Below are 15,428 nucleotides of genomic sequence, written 5' to 3' on the forward strand. Positions count from 1 at the left end.
ATCGGTATGAGGGAGCTTCCTGTCAAGCTTCAGGAAGAAGGGAAATATTTCTGTGCTATACTTTGTCATCCATTTCACCCAAAGCTTTATTTCTCCATGAAAGAGGCTTCTTTTATTCTGGGTCCTTCTCAGGTCACTTTACATTTTCTTTAAATTATATTTTTGTTCATCTTGTTCCAGGTAATGAGAAGTACTGCATGTGTGGTGTGTCCCCCACCCTCCAATCATCCCTTTGCACTTCCCTGGCTCCTTATACTTTGTAGTTTGAAAAAGCCCCATGGAATGAATTACTTTATTCCATCTTTAATGGTAATGTGGGAGGGTAAGGAGTCAAGAGTTATCTGCTCCCACAGAGATGCCTGTACTGTACAATGAAAGACATGATAATCATATACACTCCAATCCCGCTTGTACGTTAGGTAAGCACAAGGATCCTACCAAAGCCAATTTCTTTTAAGTCAGATTGACTGAAAATGTCCGAAATTCTTAGGGCAGAATTTTTTGACAGAACCCTAGTCATGATCACCCTGGAATTGTTTATAGTTAAGTTTCCATTTTCACACTGATTAAATAAAATTTATTTGAATAGCAGCATCAAATCAGTTCTAAATAATCCATTTTCATTAGCATTGTTATCATTTCTATGTTGTAGATACATATACTGTACTGTAAAATCAAGTGTCACTGGTAATCACCTCCTAAAGCAACCCTTCCTATTTTTCCCCCCCAAACATAAATGAAGGACATTTTGTATATGAGAAATTGTATGTGACAGACCCTTTGAGAAGAGGGTTCTGAAAGAAGTTAAACTGCAGCTGTTTTATTTGATTTCCCATCAAAATTTGGTCAATATCACTTTAGAATGCTTTTGTGGTGCTGCTGTTTAGTGACATTGTTTCCTGCCAAGCTTCATGAGCATTTTTGAATGGTCATGACAATAGTAGTCAGTGACCTAGAATAGATTCTTCATTGTAGCTTCCGGATATAATGTAGCTCAACTGTCTTTAGCTGACAAAGTGAAGAAACAGTAATATGGGCTTTACCTTTTCAACTACTCTAGTTTTGGCAAAAATAATAGGGCAAAATTTATTCATATGCAATCCATCATTTCAACATTTTTATATTAGCCTCGATTTATAAAGAGCCTAAAATGTTTATCTGTGTTACAGGAAATCACTGTTGTAACAGATTTGGTTTTTCAAAGAAGATTAAAAAAAATTATGTAACTTCTGGGTTTGAAGTAGACTTTTTATAAACAAATGATAATGCTTTCTGTCTAATATAATGGCCTGCTGAAAAATTTTGCTTTATGTTCTGGTTTACTTGGTATCCTCTCCAAATCCTACATTTGATTTTAAAAAAAAAATCCAAAGGGGTTATATTTCAAAATATCAGCTATGGGTTTTTTAAATTAATTTTTATCTTAGCTGTGATGAGTTACCAAACTTTGTGAACAGAAGTTTTTAAGACTTTCAAACTCTGCTGCTACATTCCTCTTTTATTATAGCCTCATAGGAATCATAATGTGGGCTTAAAAAACGAATATTCTTATTCTGAGATTTAGAAATGTTCTCTGAAATGGTGACCCATAAGGCCAGACTTCCTCCTTATACCACTGTTGAACATTTAAACAAACAACACTTTGGCGCGGTGTAACAATGGCACTGTAAAATGTGCAAGTGAAACGTATACTAGAAGAGACAGCCAAGGTGGTGAACGAGCTCCTCAGAAAATGTTAGATTTATTCAAAAAAGCACATAGGCGAACATGGAGAAGCAAACAAAAAAAGAGAAACTAGTTTTCACCTTTGGCTTGAAAGCTTGTAAGCTGTGACCCTTACATTGTGTTTGTTACAAATGGCTAAATTATCAGTCCAGTGAACTTTCTCAAAGTACTAGATCAGTGGTTCTTAACCTTTGTTACTCAGATGCTTTTGAACTGCAACTCCCAGAAACCCCAGTCAGCACAGCTGGTGGTGAAGGCTTCTGGGAGCTGCAGTTCAAAATTCCTGAGTAACCCAAGGTTAAGAACCAGTGTACTAGATAACTATATCTTCCTAATGGAAACATAGCCCAGGAACAATTGCTAGAGAGGGAGGTTTAGTCAGCCAAGGTTACCTGGCAACTGGTTCTTCTTTATGGCCTGTATGAATACTGTACATACCAATGGTTCTGCGCAGAGGTTCTTGCTGGATTAGTGGAGTTCTTTTTCTTATTTTCCAAGATGTGTTTTTATGTTTTACAAGGTGGATGGGAAAGCCATAGTGTCCTGCTATGAAAATTTTGCATCAGGTATAAGCAAAATGCAGCCCTCCAGATGTTACAGAGCTATAACTCCCATCAGCCTTGCCCAGCATAGACAATGATAAGGAATACAGGGAGTTAGTGATTTAGTGACGTCTGGAGGGAAAGTACGATGTCAGTTCCATGTCACAGGGTTGAATACTCCAGCGGAATTGACTTTTGAACGTGCAAAATGTGCCCAAATTTTATGTGTGCACAGTTTTTTTCCAGTATCTTTAATGGCTCCAAATACTATCAGTTGACAGAATTTAGATTGTTCACGGTCATCAGCCTGACAGCCTTCTGCGACTGAACTATCCTCCCTCAGTGTATTGTGTTGATACTGTTTTAAGATAATCCTACTTGGCATAATTCTTTCTGAGGCTGTTTAATTATATTCCCCTGGAGTGACTAAAATATCCTTCCCATTCGAACAAGTTTTCTGGGTTGCATATATTGATGTTGTGGAGTTCTGCATCTTCTATATACAGTACCAGGATTTAACCACTGCTCTCTGAAACAGACCTCTTTTCTATTGTACTGAAATGCTGATTTTAATGTGCTTATCATTAGTCAGCCTGCTCTCAGGAATGCACTAGATTTTCATCACATCGATCCATAGGATTATGCCCTTTACAGATACATTATATATATACAATTGAAAACATCTTCCATTTAAATTGATAGTATTAAAATGATTCTGGAAGCTGTAAGAAGCACAGCCTCAGAGATCCAAAAAAGAACTGAAAAGTCTCCCAAGGCTCTACATTATTGACTTAGTTTTATTTTTGCCAAATATTTTGTTTTGCTTTTAAGTGCTAATGTTGAGGTTTATTTTCTATTTCAGCAGATCCCAACCTTGGATAATCCAGGTGTTCATGGACTGCAATCCCCAGGAGTCTTTACCACCAGATGTGCTGGCTGAGGTTTCTGGAAGCTCTCGGATAACCAAGAGCACCTTGGTTATCCAAGGTTGGGAACTACTGTTGCATTTAATTGAGTTTCATGCAGACACAATCACTTTGTTAGTATTATGATGCCTATCTCTTTGTTTATACACAACTATTTTCCCTTCATGGGAACCCACAAAAGGATATATGACATTCCAGGTGGTCTTCTATCTAGGCTTCTTATCAGATCCATACAGCTTAGGCTCCATAAATTTTGTGTTTCCGGTTCCCTCTGCATAAATAAGTAGTAACTTCCTGTGCATAGTATCCTGCACTGAGATATTACACTGGATTTTAGAGAAGTATTAACGTCAGAGGACACAAAGTGCTTGCACAACACTCTTTCAATTTAGGGCAGTGTTTGTAATATGAGGAAGTGAATTGTAATCCGTGAAATGTCTCATAGGCTGAAATCCAGTAGTAAGTCACAATTAGAGTAAATCCATTGGACCAGTGGAAGTTATAGAGGAGTTGACTTACCAAATCCCAACTGATTCAGTGGGCTTACCTTGTTGTGACTTATTGTTGAATTTCAGCTATTGAAATAAATACGTTAATCTTTACCATGGAAATATTTTGTTTATTCTTGTATTATATTCATTTCTTTTCTGGGAATTCAGTGTTTATTATGCAGTACTTTCTGTTCTCTGTAATCATATTTTATGTCTCTTAATATTGTCTTGCCAGTGCTAAAGTACATGTCTTGTTAAAGTGAACCAGTAATAGGAAGTATATAATTAGCTAGGTTATTGAAGTGTTCTTATGCTTCAGTGGCTAATCTTTCAAGCAGTGATTCAGAATATTATGTCTCTTTTATGTTGGTTTCTGACTTCATAATCAGATCTGGAATACATTTAAATACTTAATTAAACATTTTCCAGTTTAGAAATTCTTTCTCATCAAAGTTTATATTTGCAGTGTACCTTCTTTTAAAGCCTTGTTCGTAGTATGATGGAACATGTGGGTCTCTATAGTTCTTGGTCCCAAGCTGTAGAGTTCAGCTGCAGAAGACAACTAATGAAAATGCAAATGCATCTTCCATCCAACAAACTAGTTTGTGCATTCAGATCAATCACAGATACCATTCCCCTTAAATTGTGTTAAATAAAGGCAATTCATGCGAGCTGCAGCTACAGCATGTGATTTTTCCTGCATGTAACTTTATGCAATGTCCATTAAAACTGCACATTATTGCGCATTACAGTCTTCTCATACTTCTTATCAGTTGCTTCAACTGATTTTACTATCTGGATTTTGCTAACTGATTTTTCAACTGGATTTTTCTGACTTTGGCCCCCAGTATTCTGGAGATGACTCTTGCTTCTCTCTGTGCTTAGAAAAGGTGGTGGGTGGTTGTTTTTATTTATTGTTATTGCAACTTGCAGGATTTTGACCATGACAGCTAGGATTTTCTGGAAACTGTAGGCCAAAAAGTTATTTTTCCAAGTTCTGAACTTCCCTGTCTCCTCTTGGCTGCTTTAAACTTAGAGGTATTGTGGTGGAGAAGAACAGCAACAAGAGGAAACACAGGGCACAGAGCCATCTAAAACAACTACATACTGTAGATCCAGAAGGAGAGTTGCCTGTTTTCCTGCATACATATGGGTTAGGAGGGCTAGTGATTGTAGGCTTCCAACAGGTAGCCATTTATACTTTTTCTTTGGCTGGAATGAATAGGTCCATAACAGTACTGTACTCCTTTAACCTCTTAACCTCTCACAATGAAAAAGAAAACAGCAGTTGGAAAGCCCTTGGTTTTGTGGTTATTTGTCTTTGGCTTCTTATCTCTGGAAAGATTCAGCAGATGTCTTTCTAGGCCTGACTATATCTAGAACATCCAGATAGGCAAGTGTGTAGTTAAAACTCTGCAGATTGCCACTATAGGATATAATGATAGTCAGCGACTTGGCCATTTTTAGAGACAGGGTGAGGTACATTCATGTAGAACAAAGCTACCAGTCATTTAAAAAAACAGTTTAAAAATAAAACATTGTGTTGAGAAAGTGCAATATAACTATTTATCTTGTGTTGAATTCTAAAATAAACAAACAAAACAATAATACAGTTGTCATAATAATCCATTATCTTTCCAAAATGATGCTTTATTTATTTGTTTGTTTGTTTACTACTTCATAAGCTCTACCCTCAGTGGTTAACAATAACACTACAGAATCAGCATCCATTAACAATGTAAATAAAATTGAACCAGAAACCAAAATTTAACTGAAACCTAAATGTGAGCAGGGCCAGGCAACTCATATACATAATTAACCTGGGTTGGGGGAGAGTTGTCTTTAAAGGCTTCTTTCAGTAGTGCTGCCCATTATATTTGTATATTACAATGTTTTACCTTTTAAGACACATGCACAGGAGGGGGTGTTGCACTAGCAAGCAGGAGTGTTGCGCTTGTGGGAGGTGTCGTGCTCGTGGGGGGCATGCACACAAGAGCAGCACACCCACCCACAAGCACAACACGCCCACCCCGTGAGCACAAAACATCCTCCTACGATCGCGGGGGTGACCCTCCCCTCCCACACACTGAGCCCGCCCCCCCAACTGGTCTGCAGTTCCAAAAAGGTTGGGGACCACTGCTTTATGGGAAATACAAGTGGTAGGGTTTTGTTATATCAGTTTCCTGCTCACGAGTTCTCCACAGTCATCTGGTTAGCCACTGAGTGAAGAGAATGATGGACTATGTAGGCCTTTGCTGTCCCCCAGCATGGATCTTTTTATGTTCTGATGGTCTTCTACTTCCCAGTAGGTAGTTTTGGCTAGTGGGCAGAGAAATAACGGACTGGAGTACTAAAGAGCAGAAGGGGGAAGTAAGTGACTAAAAGGGCCTTGGATTGTATGAGAGAAAAACATACTGAAGAAGTGAACAAGGACTTTTACAGGATTTTATATTTTATTCCTGAAAGCTAGAATGAAAAATTTCTGAAGTTTTTTCTGTCCTTGGTGAAACTATGGAGAGTTTGTTGGTTTTGTATTTTGTCACTTCTTTTCAAAATAAATAAACAAACAAACACATAAATTGGAGAGTGCTTCTCCTGTAATCCCCCCATTTATTTTTTTCTGCAAAAAATACAATATTTTAAATAAAAAAATAGTTTTAAGGTTGAAACATTGGCTTTTGCTAATGTTACTGCTAACAAAAATGTGCCAGTTTTTTTCCTTTTCTGTAGAAGAAAATCTTGCAGCAGCTGTCCATTTTTTTGTCTCAAAATGTGGAGAAACTCTTTTTTATTGTGAGAAAAGCTGTGAAGACTTGTGCTGCTCTTTGATTGATAGGCATATATTTACTTATATTATGAGTTTCGGTCTGGTCTGTTTGTTTTGATTTAGGGGGTCAATGTATTTGTCCCACAATATGCCCTCAACTGCATCATTTCAGAATGTGTCATTTTAGCTATCTTTCTTTCTCCTTTGGAAGTTATGTTGGTGACTTTTATAGATGCCAAATTGCATTGCTCTCTGCTTCTCGGTGACTTCATGTCTGACAAATGACTCAGCAAAAGAAAACTTTGTGTTACAGAATGATTCAGAATCTTGAAGGTCTTTGGAAAATCTGCAGGAGTGGCATCTCAGTTCAAGCAGTCTTTCTCGTAGGATAGGTATCATTGAAAATCTGGGTCTGCCACCTTGAGTTCCATGATAGGAGAACACTCTTTTTATAAATGTAGAAATCAAAAGAATTTCTTTGGAGACTACAGCACCCATAATCCCTGACTATAGGTGCTGGGGATTCTGGATATTATGATACAAAAAACAGATATCCCTTTCTAAGTGAAATATAAGTACAGTATATGAAATAATCTTCAAGCAAAGTTGGAAGTATCTATCCTTAGCAATCCTGGCTGCTTAGTACGTATTGCTCTGCAATATAGACTTGTGAGCAGTTTTTCCTAAACTGGTTCACTTCCAGCTGCCTTAGAACATGGCTATAGAAAATGATTGCAGCTGTACCAGCTTTTCAAACCCATGTTTACATTTGTGAGTAAGGAAACAAAGGCAGCTATCTTGTGTTAAACCATCAGTTCTGCAATATTTTAGGCAGGTTTTTCCCCCCCTTAGCCCTATCTGATAAGTGAATCTGGAACTTTCTGTATGCAAAACATATGCTCTGCCAGTGGTCTGGAGCCTCTCCCAATTTAAAAGACTATTGAATTTATCAGATTATTTATTGAGTTACATTGTGCGATAGTATGTACAAAACTTGCAGTCTGAACAAATTTAATGGCAGCATAAACAAAAATTAAATTTATATGTTTCAAAAGGGCAAAGGAAGAAACCATTTTCTTTGGATAATCAGGGAACAACAGAAATATTTTGAGGCAGACTCTGACTCAAAAAGTAATAGCTGTGACCATACATAGCATTTGGGCATAGTGTTAATTTATGCAGTTAAGAAAGGAACAAAACATCTGGGTATGCATTCTGTGCCAAGGAAAGAAGCTCTTAGTATGCCAGGGATCTTTTTATTTGTGTTGCATTGTAAGCATATCACAGGGCTACTGACATATGTATTGTAAAAGTAATTCTCTAATTGTAAAGGCAATGGGTGGAATGGAGACAGCATAGTTTCAAAAGAAGGGTGGGGATCCTCCGCCCCATTTCTGCGTATGTAGTTGCTTCCAGGCATGTCCCCTACGTTACTCTAGAAAAATCATGTGTGCCACCTTGAGCCCATTGGAAGAATGATAGGATATGAATGTAACAAATACTGTATATGTTAGGTTTCAGGAACAATATATTATACAGCGCAAGAGATTTTGTTCATGAGGACAATATCTGGCTTGTGTAAAGGCCAGCTGTATATCACACGCTCATGTGTGTCTGTGTAAAGGCCAGCTGTATATCGCATGGTGTGTGTGTGTGTGTGTGTGTGTGTTCAGTCCAAGCCATGAAGTATCCTATATCAATATTTAGGGACTAGATGTGGTACACTCTGGCTTTTTCCAGCTTTGGTGGATCACTGAGCTGTGCCTCTAACTAGAGCAGTGGTCCCCAACCCTGGGCTTCCAGATGTTCTTTGACTACAACTCCCATAAGCCTTCATCACCACCTCTGCTGGCCAGGATTTCTGGGAGTTGAAGTCCAAGAACATCTGGAGGCCCAAGGTTGGGGACCACTGAACTAGAGGACAGATCCCTAACAACATTGGTTTGCTTCTTCAAATTGCTTTATTGATTTATTCCATCCAGGTGCTCCTATCTGAGATCAAGGGGCTAAGTCCAATTTTAAGTTCCAGTTAGAGTCATTGAATCAATAGGACTTACAAGTACTGTTCATTCCATAGATCTAGTGTACTGTATTCTGATTTGTATTAGGAGTTTGATTTAGCCCAAAGTCTGTGGAGACGTTGCTTCAGTACTTACTTGTCTGTGGCTGAAATTACTTATAAATGAAGCTTACATTAATATTGTAACCTAGGAGTCAAAAATCCAGATGCTTATTAGACGGAGGGACCTAGAAATAGAGACTGGCAATTGAAACTTGAGCCATTGCATTGATTGCTTCTAATTTATTGTATATTATGCAGGGATTTAAATCTTCACTTATTTCATTCTCACAGGTGAGAACAAAAAGATTTAAGTTTCCTCATTGCTGGACAAGATCACAAGGATTTTTGTGCATTTTTAAAATATTTTTGCGCAAAAACATACTTGGCACAATATGTATTTTGTACAAAAGCTTTCTATTTTGTATTTTGCATTAAATATAAGGGGTTTTTTTAAACAGAATTCCATTTTTAGTACTGAATGCAGAGGATTTTTGTACAAAATAAAAAACGTGGGCAAAACAAAAGGTGGCAGTGTGTTGTTTTTTAGCTAATGCTAAAATGATGATGATGAAAAAGGCAAGGTCATCTTGTTCTCATGCAGAAGCAAAAAAAAACTTTCAGGAGCTGACAGTTTTTAACAGGATGTTTTGAAGTGTTGGGACAGCTTTTTTCAAAGAGGACAAGCAAAATAGTAAATAGTCATCACCTAATCCAAATCACAGTAGATCCATGGAATAGTCATCATTCTGCACAGCATTGTTCTAAAACAATAATGTGCTTATTGTAGGTGTCAGTTTACATATTTATTTTTAGAATAAAAGCTTTGGCATTTGTTATGCTGCCTTCATGCATCTTCTTGCAGCAGTACATTCTGCAAAAGCTTGTACGTACTATGGCTGGTGTTTGCTATTAATTACATTATATGCAATATGCTACTGGTTTTCTCTTTGAGAGGCCACTCTTTTGTGCTGATTGCATTGGAGATTCTCTTTTTTTGAAGTACTATCCTCTGATTTCCAGTTGGATTTGTGTATAGTCCAAATTAAAGCATTTCAGAGTGCCTGCAGGATTCCAGTTGCAGCTACATTTATATGGGGGAAAAATCATTCAGCTAATGAAACCCCAAAGCCAGGGCAACTAGTGTGTGTGTGTGTGCGTGTGTGCATGCGCGTGTGCGCGCGCGCACACACACACACACACACACACACACACACACTCATTTCTAAGGTGACCTCAGACTTTTTGCTGTTTGGCAACATTTAGTGCTTGATAAGGAGAAGATGTGAAATGAGTTACATTTCATTGATGTTCTCTTCAGGTTTATAATTGGCAGAGAAAAGCCAGGACAAGTAAGCGAAGTGGCTCAGTTGATTAGCCAAACCCTTGAGCAGGAGCGTCGCCAGAGAGAGCTTTTGGAACAACATTATGCACAATATGACGCAGATGATGACGAGGTAACCTGCTTGTTCCTTCTCTTCTAACTTCGTGAAGTAGCCTTTCCTTGTCTACTTGCGTTTCACTCTCTGTCTAATGTTTTGTCAAATCACAGTTGGAAACAGTTCCTTTTGCAAATGAAAAAGCCCTGCATGACTGTTCTACCCTGCATCATGGTAATCATAGTCATGCTGTGCCTGAAAAATCTGTCTTTAAATATGTAATATTGTTATTGCTGAACAGAAGATGAATATAAAATTCGTTTTCAAACAGAGCCCCAGAATTGCAATTTTGGACAGCAGCTAGGACTCCACATAGTCCCTGATGTTTATGGTTTTCAGTACACTAGTGCACTGATGTCAGATTCTCATACTGATGTCATGTTCTTGCGAAGTTTGCTTTGATTTTAAGGAGGGGAGGATTGCTGTCTTTGTCATTGCAAATTCACGGCCAAAACTACAGAAGAAAGATGAATGAAAAAAGGAAGAGACTTGTCATTTTCATGCATTCTTGACATCCAATTCATATTATCGTATGTGGCAAACAATCATTAGATCAGGGTCTGGCAACCATATAGCTATTATTGGACTGCAACTCCTATATTCCCTCTGCTGGCTAGGGGTAAATTGCACTTCAATAATATCTGGATAGCCATACATAGCCTTCTCTTGCTCTAGGTCAGCACTGTCTGCACTGTATGGTAGCAGCTCTTCAGTGTTTCAGACTGGAGTATTTCCCAATCATACTGGGATATCTGAGCAACTAAATCTGGAAATGTCTACATGCCAAGCACTCTAGAAGCGTGGCAAGTTTCTGGATGTTTGTTGTGTAACATTATGGCAATATTTACTGTTATCAAGTAATCAACTTCTTTCTCAAACTTTGGTAAATATGAGATCTTAACAAATGTGCCTTATTTACACGTAAAACTAAAAATAAAAACCTTTAGTGGTGGTTTTCGTATGTATATATGTAACTAGAAACTTCTACATACAAAGCACTCCAGAACTGTGGCACAATTAAGCCCAATTTTAAAGACAGACAGACATGTATATATACGTACATACATCCCTCTCTCTCTCTCTCTCTCTCTCTCTCTCTCTCTCTCTCTCTCTGTGTTTCTTTAAAATTGGGCTTAATAGTGGTTTACTGTTGACACAAAATAAAAAACCAGTTCGAAACTAAGCAACCTAACATCCAAAATAAACTACATAATAGTATCCACAGCAGTTAATAAGTAGTTCCATATTATGTACTAGATGCCCAGGTATCAGAAGAATAGGATTGTTGAAGTATGGCCCCAGGAAGCCACTTCCTGTTCTGTTCTGGGATGGGAGGCAGTGTCACCCAGAGGATAGGTCCTGTCTCTGCAAGCCATGAGTCTGATTTCAGAAGTGAGAAATTTGGAGCTAGTCCTGCAGCTGCTGGTGAGCAGATTCATAGAAGGAAGGAGTCAGTTTCCAGAGCTTAGGGGAAAATGGACTGCAAGTCCAACAATCCCCTAGCCAGCATAGTGGCACAAAAAAGTAACTCCCATGCTTTGCTGGCCCCAAACTGTTTATAGTTTGAGAAAGGGGCTTTTAATTGTACCTGGAAATAAAGTACTGTACTGATTAAATTTTTCACTATAGCAATCCCAGTTAATAATCTCCAGTAGATTCTGTAACAGCTGACATTTCTAAATAGGGATTTAAAAAAAATTATTCTAGTTCTGCATCACCCTACAATAATAGTTGTGTGCTGTCAAGTCAGTTCTGACTTGAGATGACCCTTTTCAGGGTTTACTAGGTAGAGAACTGCTGGGACTGTGCAGCTTGCTCAAGGCTACATAGGCTCACTCTTCTGGGATGGACAGTGGGGAATTGAACTCCCAGCCTCTGGCTCCACAGCCAGATACCTAACTCACTGAGCTATCCAGCCAGCTATTGATGTTGAAATATCAACAAACACAAACATATGCACACGTTAAAACAGTGAAAATATGTGTTACACCAAGAAAATGAAGATTATAAGAAACTGCTTTTACAGAGTCAGATTATTGTCCATTAGCCCAGTAATATCAACATAGATCGGCAGCAGCTCTCCAGGGTTGAAGACAGGAGATTTCCTAGCTCTACCTGGACATTGGATCCATTACTTATCATTTTACAAAACATATACTGTACTCTGCAACTAAGCTGTGGCCGTTTCACCGGTTTTGACAGTTTCTTGCCAGATGGGGATACAGTTGGTACCCTAATGGAGATTGGTGTAAAAAGTGATCTGCACCATATCGAGGGTGCATAAAGAATGTTGAGTTTATCTCAAAGCATTCTCAAGTTAGCTAGTAATAGCAGCTTGGTTTCAGATTTGTCTGTCAAGGACTAGTCAAGCCTTTTGCACTAGAGAGTAAGAAGCTGACAGTATGTTCATAAAATATTTTGCCCCTCAAGTTTTGTTCAAGGCCAAGGTTCTTGGGCTTTGTCTTCCCTCCCACACATCCCCTTCACCATACTTACAGGAAGTATATAGAGATGTGGAAGGAATTCTGATTTGCTTAGTATCTCTTTTGTCCTACTGAAAAAAAGCAGAAGCACAATAGGACTGGGAGCATACAAGGCTGAAGTACACACCAAACTTCACCCAGGGTATTTATTTTTGTGCAGAAATTTGTGTTTTATGCTTTCACTGTAGTTAGCGTGTTCTACGTGGTTAGCAACAATGCAGGATTATTTTATGATTAGTAAATCATAAAAATTAGGAGTACAATAAAATAAACAAAAAAGTCAGAACAGTACAATAGAGTAGGGGTCCCTGGGCCGCAGACCAGTACCAGCCTTGGCAAGACCAGGCTGCAGAGAGAGATCTCCCACCCACCCCCACTCTCTCACACACACACGCACATGCATGTCCCCCATGCGCACAGATGCTCACACACCATCCACATGCACAGACATTCCCTTACGCATGCACAGGCGTACTCCCTCACACCTACACACACAGAGAGATGCACACACCCCGCACACACGCTAAACCGGTCCATGGAATCAAAAACGTTGGGGACCACTGCAATAGAAACAGGTATAGGAGATAGAAGCAGCTTAAACATGAGCGATCAACTCTAGTGATCCTCAGACCACTAGGTCCTAGATCTGCTTGTATAATTCTAGAGATTAAAATATTTTCTAAACAACACCATAGAATAGTAAGAAATTTAGAATAAATGCTCACATGTGCCTTTATTATAGCTTGGCATTTTCTGTATTTGGGAAATTGATATGTTAATTTCATCCAATTAAAGAGGCAAGTTACATGCAGCCAAGTTCCCTGAGATTACATATGAACAATAGTATCTAAGAAAGTGTCTAGCTTTGATTTGGAGAAGAAAGCAACAAATGTAGTCTTTCCCAGAATAAAATGCATAGTTGATATTTTAAAAGTTTGTGGAGATGTTAGATATTGAGTTCATTTTATTATGAAGCCCTGGTGAAGCTGATATTATAAATGATGGGTTTTTTGCATAGGATTATGTTTCCACTATATTAAGAGTGGGGTTTGTTAATACACAGAAGCACCATTATCTGTCTAGCCACAGGATCAGTATTATCTCCCTCTAATTAGTTTTGAAAGTAGTGTTGTATAAGGAAATTATACAATCATTACTCCATCTTTTTTTCCATGCCACTATGTGTGCTGAATATTGAATGTTATTTCACAAGGTCTTCCCAATTGTCCCCTCACTTTCTCATCAGATATGGAGAAATATGGAGAATGTTTTCCAGGTATGTAAGTGTGAATTAACATAGGACCATACAGTCCTTACTAAATGAGTAAAAATGTAGACAGATAGCATATGCTCATTTTTTACTTCATTCGTAAATATATACCCCATTCATTTCCATGCATGTCAGCTTCTTATTTCCTTAAAATGTATGATGTTTTGATTAATTTATTTATTAAATGAATCTGTTAATAGATTTTCTCCTCTCCAAGGCTCCCAAAGCAAAGCACAATTAAACAGATTAAAACATTATTTAAAATCAGTTTTTAAATTATTTTAAAAGCCAATTGTAATAATTAGTTTTAAAAACCAAAGGCCATAATAGTATAGTTTTGGCTTCACACCAAAAACTCACCAAATATGGAGCTACCCGGAATGCCCTTTGACAAGAGTGCCATCTTTTAGGTGCCACTGTAGAGAAAGTCCTGTCACATACATACATCAATCTTGTCTCTTGAGATGCAGTGACACCTCCCCATAGTAGGAAGCAGGAATTAATGCCAAGAAGCACTTCTGGGAGTATATTGCAAAAGAAAGGAAAGTGGTTGGAGATGTTCTACAACAGTAGTTCTCAACCTCAAGTAACCCAGATGTTCTTGGACTGTAACTACAGAAGTCTTCACTCTAGCTGTGCTGGCCGAGGTCTCTGGAATTTGTCATTCAAGAATACCTGTGTTGCCCAAGGGTGGGAACCACTGAACAAGGGTGGGCAGCTGTGGCCTCTAGATGTTGATGGACTGCAGCTTCCATGATTTTTCACTATTGATTGTGCTGAATAGAACAGGTGGCAACTGTAGTACATTATTCGCTTAGAGGGTCACAGTTCCCTCACCTCCCTTGTTCTGTAAGTTCCTTGTTTTTGTGGTGAATTTTTGTAGAGTAGGTGTAGGTAACAGTTGGTCCTCAAATATTGTGTGACTTCATCTCCCATCAGTCCTATCCAGCATGACTGGGGTGATAAGTGAGCCACAATTTCTTCACCACTGTAACAGAGGTTAAATAACCCTGCTGTAATTATTGACCAGAATGTTAATGAATAGAAGAGGTCTTATTTAATGTTTGTTATCAACTGTTTTAGAGAACTGAAAGAAAATTGCATGGAGCCTCAGGCAACTACAATAAAAATAACAACTGTTACCCTAAAAAGGTTTGTGAAGAAAGTAACTTGTCTCTGATACATTGCTTTCTATGCTCTACTAATAATATTCTAATATATACCTTATTAATTCAGCATAGCTTCTAAACAACTAATATTGCTACTGTCCCTCCTTCATTTATTTGGTTACAGGCCAAAATTTGGTTCCTTTTTGAGATCTGTCCTTTTGAATTTCTCAAAGGTTAATTGGTGTCTGTCTGGAGTTATTCTTTAATTTCTGTCATAATATATCTGGAGTTGAGAAACTTGGAAGATGGGAGATTATTCAGCAAAATGCTTAAAGGTTACTAACAGTTTCACTGAAAATAATGGGAAGCTCCTGGAGATTTTTGGGAAACGTGTCATTTGGTACATTTACTTGAACCAATTATGTGCTGAACAAAGTAATTATGTGGGAGATATGGCTGTTGTAGCTGCACTCGTGTGTCTTTTTCATAAGTTCCATTGTAAGAAATGTATGAAATGATATAATTATATTTATCTTTAGCAAGTACAGTGGTGCCTCACGATAGCAAAAGTGATCGCATTGCGATGTTCCCTATAGGGAAAAATCACTTTGCGATTT

At 38.1% G+C, this 15,428-nt stretch overlaps 1 protein-coding gene across 14 annotated transcripts in view; it reads left to right on the plus strand.

Moving 5' to 3' along the window:
* The window catches only part of PPP1R9A (protein phosphatase 1 regulatory subunit 9A), a 162,061-nt gene that overhangs the window by 88,655 nt on the left and 57,978 nt on the right, over positions 1-15,428 (plus strand). For 6 of the 14 annotated variants that reach the window (XM_078378706.1, XM_073003195.2, XM_073003196.2 and 3 more), the window contains 3 exons: positions 9,832-9,967; positions 13,679-13,708; positions 14,786-14,854. In XM_078378706.1, the coding sequence (XP_078234832.1) occupies positions 9,832-9,967; positions 13,679-13,708; positions 14,786-14,854 (235 nt within the window). The remainder of the gene's footprint in view (positions 1-9,831; positions 9,968-13,678; positions 13,709-14,785; positions 14,855-15,428) is intronic. The other 8 variants (XM_078378708.1, XM_073003199.2, XM_073003202.2 and 5 more) reach the window with 2 other exon arrangements.

The sequence above is a fragment of the Pogona vitticeps genome, chromosome 6 (assembly GCF_051106095.1).
Source record: "Pogona vitticeps strain Pit_001003342236 chromosome 6, PviZW2.1, whole genome shotgun sequence".
Lineage (NCBI taxonomy): Eukaryota > Metazoa > Chordata > Lepidosauria > Squamata > Agamidae > Pogona > Pogona vitticeps.